General features: G+C 41.1%; 2 protein-coding genes across 5 annotated transcripts; both read left to right on the top strand.

Moving 5' to 3' along the window:
* Positions 1 to 94: 94 nt before the first annotated feature.
* On the top strand, positions 95 to 2,614 carry LOC307023846 (uncharacterized protein). Of its 2 annotated transcripts, none has more exons than XM_079657456.1 (6): positions 95 to 543; positions 631 to 951; positions 1,144 to 1,269; positions 1,360 to 1,401; positions 1,494 to 1,642; positions 2,029 to 2,614. In XM_079657456.1, the coding sequence occupies exons 1-6, from the start codon at positions 507 to 509 to the stop codon at positions 2,452 to 2,454; spliced, it is 1,101 nt and encodes a 366-aa protein (XP_079513582.1). In that variant the 5' UTR covers positions 95 to 506; the 3' UTR covers positions 2,455 to 2,614. The 2 variants fall into 2 exon arrangements, with proteins under 2 accessions (XP_079513582.1, XP_079513581.1); XM_079657455.1 differs by having other exon boundaries at positions 2,026 to 2,614.
* Positions 2,615 to 3,801: 1,187 nt separating this feature from the next.
* Positions 3,802 to 7,298, top strand: LOC307015335 (uncharacterized protein). Of its 3 annotated transcripts, none has more exons than XM_079643851.1 (6): positions 3,802 to 4,159; positions 4,274 to 4,570; positions 4,909 to 4,929; positions 5,018 to 5,059; positions 5,137 to 5,291; positions 6,231 to 7,298. In XM_079643851.1, the coding sequence occupies exons 1-6, from the start codon at positions 3,964 to 3,966 to the stop codon at positions 6,537 to 6,539; spliced, it is 1,020 nt and encodes a 339-aa protein (XP_079499977.1). In that variant the 5' UTR covers positions 3,802 to 3,963; the 3' UTR covers positions 6,540 to 7,298. The 3 variants fall into 3 exon arrangements, with proteins under 3 accessions (XP_079499977.1, XP_079499979.1, XP_079499978.1); XM_079643852.1 differs by having other exon boundaries at positions 3,805 to 4,159; positions 5,164 to 5,291; XM_079643853.1 differs by lacking the exon at positions 4,909 to 4,929 and having other exon boundaries at positions 5,164 to 5,291.
* The last annotated feature ends 3,986 nt before the right edge of the window (positions 7,299 to 11,284 follow it).

Genomic DNA, 11,284 nt, shown 5'->3' with positions numbered 1-11,284 from the left:
GTGCCAAGGCAACTACAACTATTCAGTACTACCCAATACTCTGAATAGTTAATCAATATATCAATATAAGATATGAAGGAGCAGCGTGCATTATTGTATATCAATGACATAATATCAGTGATGGACAGTATGTATTTTATTTTAATATTTCGCATTACATTCACCTTTATTGCTAAATACACATAATTGATAGCGCTTAAAGGAAGTGTTGAAATGCATTGGAGAGAATGGTCCTCTCGCTTTAGTCCATGTTTATCTTCTCTTGGGTTTAGTGTCATGTCTACACCCCCTCGTATGCTCTCTAAACCACAGGAAGTAGGTACACAGTTGAGAGCTTACATACAGTAGATGTAATCTTATTTGCAAACGGCTGTGCAGTAGTGGAACATGATGAAAGATTTAACCACTGCTTAGTCTATATTAAAAATAGATTTCAAATCAATTTCAAGATCCAGGAGAGACCAACCAGAGTAATACAACTACAGAGCTGACCCTTTTCATTCAGAATGAATACCTTTTATGCTTTGTTTTTTCTTCTACATGGTGAGTGTTTTTATTTAAATCCTCTATTAATGTATCCAAACAACTCAAATATGCTTTAACTCTTGTTGCATGATTTTATTTTGGCAGCTTCTGGGATAGAGGGAGCAGCGATCAACGTAGAGGGATTCGTGGGGGGAGATGTCTCATTCCAGTGTTCTCACAAATTTGCCTCGAAGATAGCTAAATACCTCTGCAAGGCTGCATGTAAAGGAATTGAAGATAGACTGGTTACTGTACAGTCTGGTGCAACAGCCGAGTCGGGAAGGATAACTCTGGTGGACTCAGGGGCCGGAGCCTTCTCCGTGACCTTCAGACAACTCCAGCTGTCAGACATGGGGAGATACTGGTGTGGGGTGGAGAGGATCGGTTTTGACACATACACTTCAGTACAGCTTACTGTTAATGAAGGTATGCGCGTTTTCTTATCATTCATATCTTTAACATGTGTCCTTACACTGATATCTTTTTTTCTTTTTTTCTCTGCATTCATGAACACACATTTTGTATTATTATGAATGGAATGTGGAGAGAATATTGTGTGTTTTTTACTCTACATCTGAATCCTGGGGAATAATTATTGCACAACTGTCCCCCATACAGGTGTTACAAATGAGACAAGAACTGTCAAACCTGAACTTTCTCACACATGGACATATGAGAATATGTCCAACTCAACACAGTTAACATCTGTAATGGACACCAGTAACCCTCCAATACTTTCAGCAGGTTAGAAGAAAACTTCACTTTGACTTCTTACAAATATATCTAATATCTTAAAAAAACGTTTTGAAAGAAATATCTCATCTGACCTTACAGCCACCAACAACAGTAATGGAGGAGAACAGAACGTCAGTACAGGTGGGTTTCATTTTGCAAATCTCAGCTGGAGAATGATGCTTGTGGAAATGTAAAGCGCTAAGCCATCTCTCTTGTACTTTTGTGTTTTTTAGGCACCGTTTTGTTTGCTACAGTTGGGACACTAGGCATGCTCACAATTTTGACGCTGGCATTGATCATCAGGAAATGTAGAGAGAGTTCAAAACCTCAACCACGAGTTTGCTTCAACTGCACAGACCTCTTCGGTGCAGACAAAAGAAAGGTATGAGAAACAAACTCAACACGTCAGGATGTCTAATAGCAAAACAACTGTCTTCCTAGAGAAATATGGCAATTGTCTTGACAGTTGGTCAAATAAAGCTAACTACGATCAGGTTTCCTTTCCTGATTTCAGAGGTCAATGTACAACCAGGGGTTTTCCAAAATACTTTCTGCTCCAATACGACATCACAACCCATTTCATACAAGAAAATGGTTAGCTTTTTGCAAGCTTTACAGGAGCTGATTTGTTTCCCCTGCCTTTAGTCTCTAAGCGCACTTGTATAGCATATGTTTTACTGAGAAAAATGTGCAGAGACACAGTTCAATTCCCCACAGTATAGTACACAATATGCTAATTATTTAAATAACTTTGCCACTTTTCAGCAGGCCAACTGTGAGAACAATGAAATTGTTGAGCCAGGGAAGTCATTGAAGAACACATCTCAGAGGCTCTCCTGTACTCAGCAGCACCCAAAGATGGATCCACCAACATCTGCTTCCACAGCACCTGACTTTCATACATATGAGAACATTTGCTGCTCCAAAGGCGCTGCACATTCGAGATTCTCCCCAGCAAACAACGGAGACGAACAATACGCCAACACTGTGATTTACATCAAACCATTACCACCTTTATCTGGAAGAACTGTCAAGGGCTGTCTTAGAAAACCCGCAAATGAACCTACAGAAACTACAAATGCCAAAGACCAAGAAAGCTGTACAAGCAATGCACCCACCTGTCAGTCCCGCGCAGTCACAGAAGTGAGGCCAGCATCACTTTGGTTTGGGTTGAATTTATCAAAAACAGAGTGAGTTAGTGTGAGTATGATTGGGATTTTAAAGTTTACCTTTTGACATTAATAGACAACTGAGCTGTACTTTCTAACCTGCTTCTAAAGTGTTAACCCACATTCATCTTTCAATTAAAACTGCCTCTGTCTTTTTATTATTTCAGAGACAAAAAAAATCAAAATCATCTACAGCTTTTTTGTCCATTTGCAGATACTTCAATAAAATACAAATATTTGATTACAAGGCGTAACCGTGTGAGTTCAACAAGATTCAAAGGTTACAGCGGAGACAGTTTATGCACAATCCTAGCACGACAAGTTTATATTTTCTATGATTTTTTTTAACTGCTACCATATTTATGGAGCGTTGACCCTTTCTTTCAATTACAGGGAACTGAGTAAATGGCTAAGGCTATCTCATTAGCTAGCATTAAGAACGTGGACACTGCAGTTAACTCTTTTTTATATTTATTTCAAAGGAGTTGTAAAAAAAGTAATAAAGAGTATTTTCTATGGTCTTTAGAAAGTAAGATTCTGGAAAATTCTTACATTTTGGCCATAGGGCAGTATAATATAATAATGTTTATTTTCTTGGTTAAAATGTGCATACATCTCCGGTGGATGTTGGTCAATGTAGTGTCTTCAGGTGACAAAAGTAAGTGTGCAGGTCTTTATGAGTGAAGTTAGACCGTGTGGGATGGAGAGGGCTGATGCGTGTGTTAAACTGGTGACTCCTAGTGGTCATATTATCAAAGACACTCTGAATAATGACACTACTCACCAAATTATAATTTCCGGGACATTAATGTTAACATTTTAAACGTTTGTGTGTACTATGGAGCAACATATAAAGGAACAATATTTTATAAAGATGGGAAATGAAAGGATGATGAAGGCTTGCTTTCAGCCAGAATGATATACTATTTAATATTTTATAGTTCTGTCTAACCAGCATTTCTACCATCCATTTCAGCTCCTTTATTATGATATATTATTTTATATTATATTATTATTATTAGACTTCATGATGTATTTCTTATGTGGGGCATTTGGTTCAGAATAACACATCTTTTAGTCTCCTCCATAATAATAATACAAATAAAACACTCCAAATGCTTGCCTTTCATGGCATTCCTTTTATATATAAATTGCTTTAATAGCTTCAACCTGGAATTATCTTTCACCTTTCACAACCTTTTAAACATGTTCTCATTAACTCTACATATCTACATGAACTTGTCAGTGGAATAAATAAAAAAAAAATATATATAATAATAATAAAATGATAAAATAATGTTATTAATAGTTCATGTTGAGACGAAACCTTAACAGGTGCTAACTTTGATTAAAACATACTTTATATAAAGGTTTATAAAATGTGAGGACAACAATCCTGAGCCACTGCCGCTGAATAGAAACGTTGACATTTATTCATTTCTGGGTCACTTGAGAAGGCCACTCTTTAGATCCACCCAACCCATCATCCTTTTACATTCATGGGCTGAAAGTTATGTGGTGAAATGTTTTTTACATGAAAGAGGAAGAGGTTGACACACATGGACATGAAAGCACCAGACAGAACACACAGACAGTTTTTATTCCAGGTTGCTCTCTCATTGTGAAGAAGTTGAGCGTGTGGACTGAATGTAAACTGAGAACGATGGGAGCGACGTGGATCTCATGGAGAACAACTGCAACCGTGTTCATCACTCTTCTACAAATCAAAGGTGGGCCGCTATGCTTTAGGCATTTCAAAGCTGATGAAATAGTCTTTAAATGAGTCAAAACTAAAATGTAAACACTTGGTTACGCAGCTAACAATGATTTTGTGTCACTGACAGCTCTGATCAGTGTCCAGACTACAGTTACCGGTGTGGAAGGCCAGACGGTTGAGTTCAAATGTGAATATGAAGATGGCCATAAGAGCAAAGTTAAATCCTTCCGCAATGACAAAAATACGATCCTGATACAGACAGAAAAAGATGTCCCGTCGGTGAGAAATGGACGTTTTTCTCTTTTCGACAACAACACCGGATCCTACTTCATCGTGAGGCTGGACAAACTCACCTCAAGAGACAGTGGGACGTACAGGTGTGGGGTGGTCTCACAGCTGATCATAGAGCTGAAAGTTTTCCAAGGTACAGTATATGATGGCGTCGTATAGGGTTACTATTTTAACTGCTGGTGGTCTTTAGCATGCACAACCAAAATTATATTTTCTGGTTAGTGCTTCAAAATTATAGATAATCGATAGCTAACCAGACAAATGTGATATAGTTTCTGTACACCTGGTGATCTGGAATCGTCGGGCCACATACCATAAATGAGAACTAAGTACTGATACCTTTCTCACACCTGTTCCTTTTTTTTTTTTAAAGATGTCTATTTCTGACACACACACACACACAGCAAACTTATTATAACTGAATGTAACTACTTTTTTGTTTTCTTTTATATTGCTACCCTTCAACAACAGCATACTTTCTCACACAACACAGTAAGTAAGATCATAATATATCAGTTACCTCTGTGTCTGTTAATTGTATTTTCTGTATATTAATACTTTGTTTTTGTTTGTTTTCCAGTTCCTGTATCAACCATACTACCAAATCACCGTAAAGTGGACAGTGAGTAATGTTTGTGTGTTCATCTGTTCTCATAGTGCGCTATAGCGCTCGTAATGATGTGTGTGTGAATCCTCCAGATAAACCTCAGTGGTTCTCTCCTGCAGAGTTCCACCTGCCGCTGTTTGTGACTGCAGCTATGTGTATGGCAGCGTTGCTGTTTATATGTCTGTTTACACTTTGTCTTCGCCTGGCTGTTAAACACCAAAGATCCAGCCCACGCCAAAAGAGAGAGGTTTGTCAAAAACTTAAAGGAGCCCTTTTATAAATGTTTGGGTTTTCCTTTCCTGTAGTGTCTTATCTCGTTTTTTTTTGCATGTAAATGGTCTACAAAGGCTAAAATCCCAAAGTTCCCTCTAGAGGGAGTTTCTCTCCCACACACTCTCCCCCCCTGCCTGAAACGCCTCCATTGGACTCCTTTGTTTACTTCTGATACATAGTGACATCATTATTTAGTTAGTAGTGACATCACTATGTAACACTTCGATTCTATAGGCTAATGCTCCAACACATTGTACGTGATAGGCTAAGGGGCGGGACATCTCTGAGCAGTTGACCAATCACAACAGAGCCAGCTAACCAATCAGAGCAGACTGGGCTCTGGTTTCAGACAGAGGGTGAAAAGAAGTGCTGCAGCACGGGCAGTAAGAGAAAAATAAAGACCTATTTGAACATGAAAGCATGTGAACATGTCACAGTAGAGGTGCTAAAAACAAATATGAAACCTAAAAATGAGCATAATAATGGCCCTTTAAAGCCACACTCATATCAAGACTACAGGGATGACTATGTGGGCCGGCCCACCACTGTTGTTCCGACTTTAATCAACTAGCGGATGGATTGCAAACATTATGGTAAATACATTCATGTTCCCATTAGGATGAATTAATAGAAACATGTTTGTTTAGTGCCTATATTAAAAATGTATTGTTAATGTAAGCAATTTAGCAGATTTCACCTGTTGATAATCAATTATAAACTTTATACCTGCTGAACATTAACCATATCACTGTGGGATTATTTACATTATCTTAAAACAACATTGTGACCGGGTACAGGCTCCCAGAGTTGCTAGCATGGCAAAGTAACACATTGTCCAGTAAAGCCAACACATTGAATTTAGAGTATAAAACAACCAAGAAGCAGTTCTCTGAGGTTTCTGTTCATCCCACAGGAGTCATCTGACTACGAGACAATGACGCCTGGTGTAAGAACTGACTCGGATGTCCGCTGCAGCTTTTCTACTCCAGGCTTGGATGATCTTTCAGCTCTACCACCGCCATCACCTGACCTCTGCTCCCATTTCACATCAAGGAATCGCGAGTCCAGTGTCACTCTCGGCCTCTGTGATTATGTGAATGTTGATGTACCAAAGCCCATCTGCCAGTACCAAGATCTGGATCTCAGTCGGTTAGAGGATCACATCTATCACAGCCTTCATGGAAACAGCCATCCTAAAGATGGACCTGTGATTAACTGTTGATACTGTTGAAGGATAACTCAAGGTTAATGAAAACAAACTGAAAGTTACTTTTTATTAAGTTTTGTGTTGTTGTTGCTGTCTTTCCTGAACTCGCAGAGATATGTGATATGATTACTGATAAGTATGATAGCCAAACGGCAACAGACCAAAAAACCAAAATGATCAACCATTGTGTATAGATGAGAGAAAGAGTTGAAGTGACAAAAATAAAAGAACGCAGGCCTCTAAACAGAAAATGTGTTAGTGTGGCAGCCAAATAAGTTGTTATGGAGAGGGAGTTAACAAAACGGCTTGTCACTGACATGAGAATAATCAGGAGTAAAGCAAGACAAAAATATGATGGACACCGCTACACTTCTTACAGCCAATGGGGATAAAGAAACAGACAGCACCAGGACACCAGAAGAGATAACTCAGATCCAACCTGAAGGCCTATTCTTCTCCACTCTTAGCTTCAACAAACACACAGACTGCAGTGCCTCGAACCGCATGCCATACATATGCAAATATGACACATAAAGCAACAGATCAAACAACAGTGTATTACAATCTTTAAACTCAGTGCTGATCATCTTAACTGTTAAGTTCACTATTATACACTAAGAGCTATCAAATCCAGCACTCACATATTTCTGTAAATTCACAGGTTGTTGAAAGGTTCAGATGGTTTTTTTGCTAACTTTTATGCAAGACAGATAACAATATAGGAATAATGTGAGTTCCTCCGAAAAATGATGTATTTAAGTAATGCAGCATCTTCACTAGATAATAAATTGTATCAATACATAGAATGTATTTTTTGTATACTTTCTGGGAATGTTTGTTTGTGGTTGACTTAAGAGTTGGTAAAGCTGACACACACACACACACACACACACACACACACACACACACACACACACACACACACACACACACACACACACACACACACACACACACACACACACACACACACACACACACACACACACACACACACACACACACACACACACACACACACACACACACACACACACACACACACACACACACACACACACACACACACACACACACACACACACACACACACACACACACACACACAGAAACTGAGAAGGTGATGTGAAAAAAGGAACTGCCGGTGGGAAAGCCTCAAACTCACACCTACAGCTCTTACATAACACAACACACTTTATGATGAACCTCAGTACTTCCTGGTTCAAATGGGGCTCCAGTTGTGTTTCTTGAAGATAATTAAAGGGGTATTGGACTCCAATTATTCTACTATCAGTCATTACATTACATTGCATCTAGCTGAAGGAGAGTTTCTGCAGCAGAGTTTGGAGGCAGGAGTTGGAACGAGTCAGAGGAAGGGAGGGCTGAGAGCACCGATGAGGCAAAGGTAGAGGGGGAGAGGGAACGAAGGTTACGGCGGACAGGTGCAGAATTAGAAGAGATTAGGTTGTTATGTTTGGAAAGGGGTAGAGAGAATGAAATGAAGAAGTGATCGGATGTGTGGAGCGGGTTTACAGAGAGGTTAGAAGTAGTGCAGTTCCTTGAGAATATGAGATCAAGGACATTGCCAGCATTATGAGTTGGTGGGGATGGAGACAGTGAGAAGGCAAAGGTGGTTAACAGAGATGTTAGTTCGTCTATCTTGCCTGTCTGGAGCTTGAAGTCTCTGAGAAGTACAGCGGGAGGGCCAGTTTCAGGGATGTGTGAGAGGAGATTATCTAATTCCTCCAAGAAGTCCCCCAAGGCGCCTGGTGGACGGTAGAGAACAACAATGGTTAATTGTATAGGATGGGTTACTGTGACGGCATGGAATTCAAAGGTGGAAGGAGTGAAGTTAGGTAGCTTGAAGAGGGAAAAGCTCCAGTTGGGAGAGAGCAGGAGACCAGTGCCACCTCCTCTGCCAGTGGGTCTGGGTGTATGGGAGAAGGAATATGCTGTAGAGAGAGCTGATGGGGTGGATGTGTTGGATGGAGTGATCCAGGTCTCCGTGAGAGCAAGGAAATCCAGAGACTGCAGGGAAGCGTAGCCAGAAATGAAGTCAGCCTTAGGAACAGCTGACTGGCAGTTCCACAGCCCCCCTGAAACGAGATGTTGGATCTCAGTGGAGCATGTTGGATAGACAAGAGCAGGCCGGTTATATCGATTAGGAGATACACGGGGCCAGTAATAATTGCGAGAGGACACATGAACAGGAATGGAGAAAATACACATGATTATAGCATGAGGGGCTAGAGAACCAAAGAGAATTGAATAAAACAAAAGAAACACCAGCGATACTTAGCTCAATCAAAGTAGGATTTGCCTCCTGTTTGCCTCCCTCGTGACTCCCACAGGACTCCAATTTCTTTGTCAGTCTTACTCCCACAGGACTCCAATGTCTTCGTCTGGCTGACGCTCCAGGAAAGAGCCACCTAAGATGGACACCTGATTGCTGAGTTCTCACAGCTGTGGGGGCACGCCAGTGGCGTCGCGCAATATTTCGGGGCTCCCCCGCAGGTCGGACAATGGGGCCCCGCCCCCTCCCCTAAATCAATAATAGAGTGACATGGGATAGACATCGCGGCAACATTTTTAAATGTTTATTTTTTCAGGCATCTTTTGTAAACCGTATAGGTCAGTAGGAACTTTCTGTATAAAGATACATCTGATTTAAACAGTATAGGGTCAGTAGGAACTTTCTGTATAAAGATACATCTTATTTAAACAGTAGGGTCAGTAAGAACTTTCTGTATAATATACATCTGATTTAAACAGTAAGGTCAGTAGGAACTGTATAATAATATACATCTGATTTAAACATCATTGACAAATACAAACAAGTGGCTGTGTATTTTTTGTAACATGAAGGTATATTGTAGAACGTTATAGCCTATCATCATTGGAGTTCACACAACGGAACGGTTCACATATATATAACATTCTGTATAAAAGAAAAGTAGCCTACAAAAAACAAACAAATAAAACACATCCTATAGGCTACAATGAGGATGCAATCAGGGGCTGCTTTGTAGGCCTATTATTTTATACGAGCGCGTCTCCTGGCATTCTTCTGCGCAAAGTCTTGTATAACAGTCTTTAAATCTATACTGCGCGCGCGTCGGCTCTCAATACTAAGGACTGCTAACCCAGACAGTCTCTCTTGCGACATTGTGCTCCTCAAATATGTCTTTATTAATTTAAGTTTTGAGAAAGATCTCTCAGCACTGGCAACAGTCACGGGTATAGTTAAAAACAATTTCAGTGCTGTGGCAACATCGGGGGTACTTGGCAAAATGGACTGATTTTCAATGAGCAGGGTTTGTGCAAGGTCTTTGATTGTTCCACGCTCAATTTTCTTTATGGTAGGCCTAAGAGCATTAGGGACAGGATCTGGAAAGCAAACTCGGCTGACAGGTCGTCTTTATACTGGCTTGATAAAGCACTTGCGGACTCAGACAAATCCTTGTCTGCTGCGCGCAAAAGTTCACGGGGAAGCAGAAAAGAAAATCGCTGTGCAACTTCGCTCATTCCAACAAATCGATTTTTGAGTTGGGCAACGACAATATCGATATTTGCGTAAAATATCGCCACTCTAAAATGCTCCCCTGTGTCTTGGAGCCGCTGGTCCTCGCAAAGCTCTGAAAAGTGCCTCTTTGTACGCCTTGCGCGTCTGTCTTTGAAGAGACTGTGGACACCCCATGAGGATGCCAGGTCTTGCGCTTGCGCTTTTAAGCCATCAAACTCTCCTCGGAGTTGGGCAAGTGTATCGGTTGCGTTACCAAGCATTGCTGTCGCCTGTAAGAGGTCCACGTCTTTGCGCTGGAGAGCTTGGGACACAATGTTGACTGTTTCAAGGACCTTGCCCTGTATTACAGTCATTAAAACAAACTCAAAGCTCTCCATGGCCTTTTTCAAGCCAGTCGCCTCTGCACGTTCCTCGCTTTTTTTGGAGAGCAAGTCTATCTTAGTTAGCGCTTGCATAATGTCAGCATAACGGAACCGCAATGATTGGACGGCGTCTTCTCTTGATGCCCATCGTGTCGGGCATAGTCTCTTCAGTGTAGGCTGGCCAGCCTTGGGCACTGAGAGGTGTGTTTCCAAAAGCTCCCATCGTTTGAAGCTTCCACTAAAGAATACATATAGCCTTTCAACAGTGTTGTAGAAGTCTTTTATCTCAGGTATATTTTGGCATGCGTCATTGAGTACAAGCAGTGGCGGCTGGTGGAAAATATTTTTGGTGGGGCTATGGAAATGGTGACAAAACCATACTAGGGCATTTAAAATCAGGAGACTAACTACGAACATTGTGTGTGTGTGTGTGTGTGTGTGTGTGTGTGTGTGTGTGTGTGTGTGTGTGTGTGTGTGTGTGTGAGATACTTGCCAACCCTCCCGATTTTCGCGGGACACCCCCGCATTTCTCCCGATTTCTGACTAAATCAGATTTACTCACCACTGTTTCCACTCGGACTTTAATAGAGCTACACCATTGTTTGGTTTCCATGGTAGCGCGTCTCTTTAGCAGCGCGCGCAACTCAAAGTCTGAGAGGGTGAGGAAGATGAAAACTGAACAAGAATCGACAACTCGAACCTCTGATCACTCCTTTCCTGTAAAATACAGGTCCAGCCCACACATATGCTCCATGGTGCCACAGGCATTGCCCTTACAACTACAATAAGCATGCAAATGTTAATCTACAGCTCCGGCGATCCACTAGCACCGGAGTCTACACCTGCAGAAGCAGCCATCCCTTACCGTCACCTTG

This window comes from Notothenia rossii, assembly GCF_949606895.1.
Source record: "Notothenia rossii genome assembly, chromosome: 1".
NCBI classification, from domain to species: Eukaryota; Metazoa; Chordata; class Actinopteri; order Perciformes; family Nototheniidae; genus Notothenia; species Notothenia rossii.
Note: the sequence above shows the minus strand (reverse complement) of the source record. Positions and strands in the feature narration are given on the sequence as shown.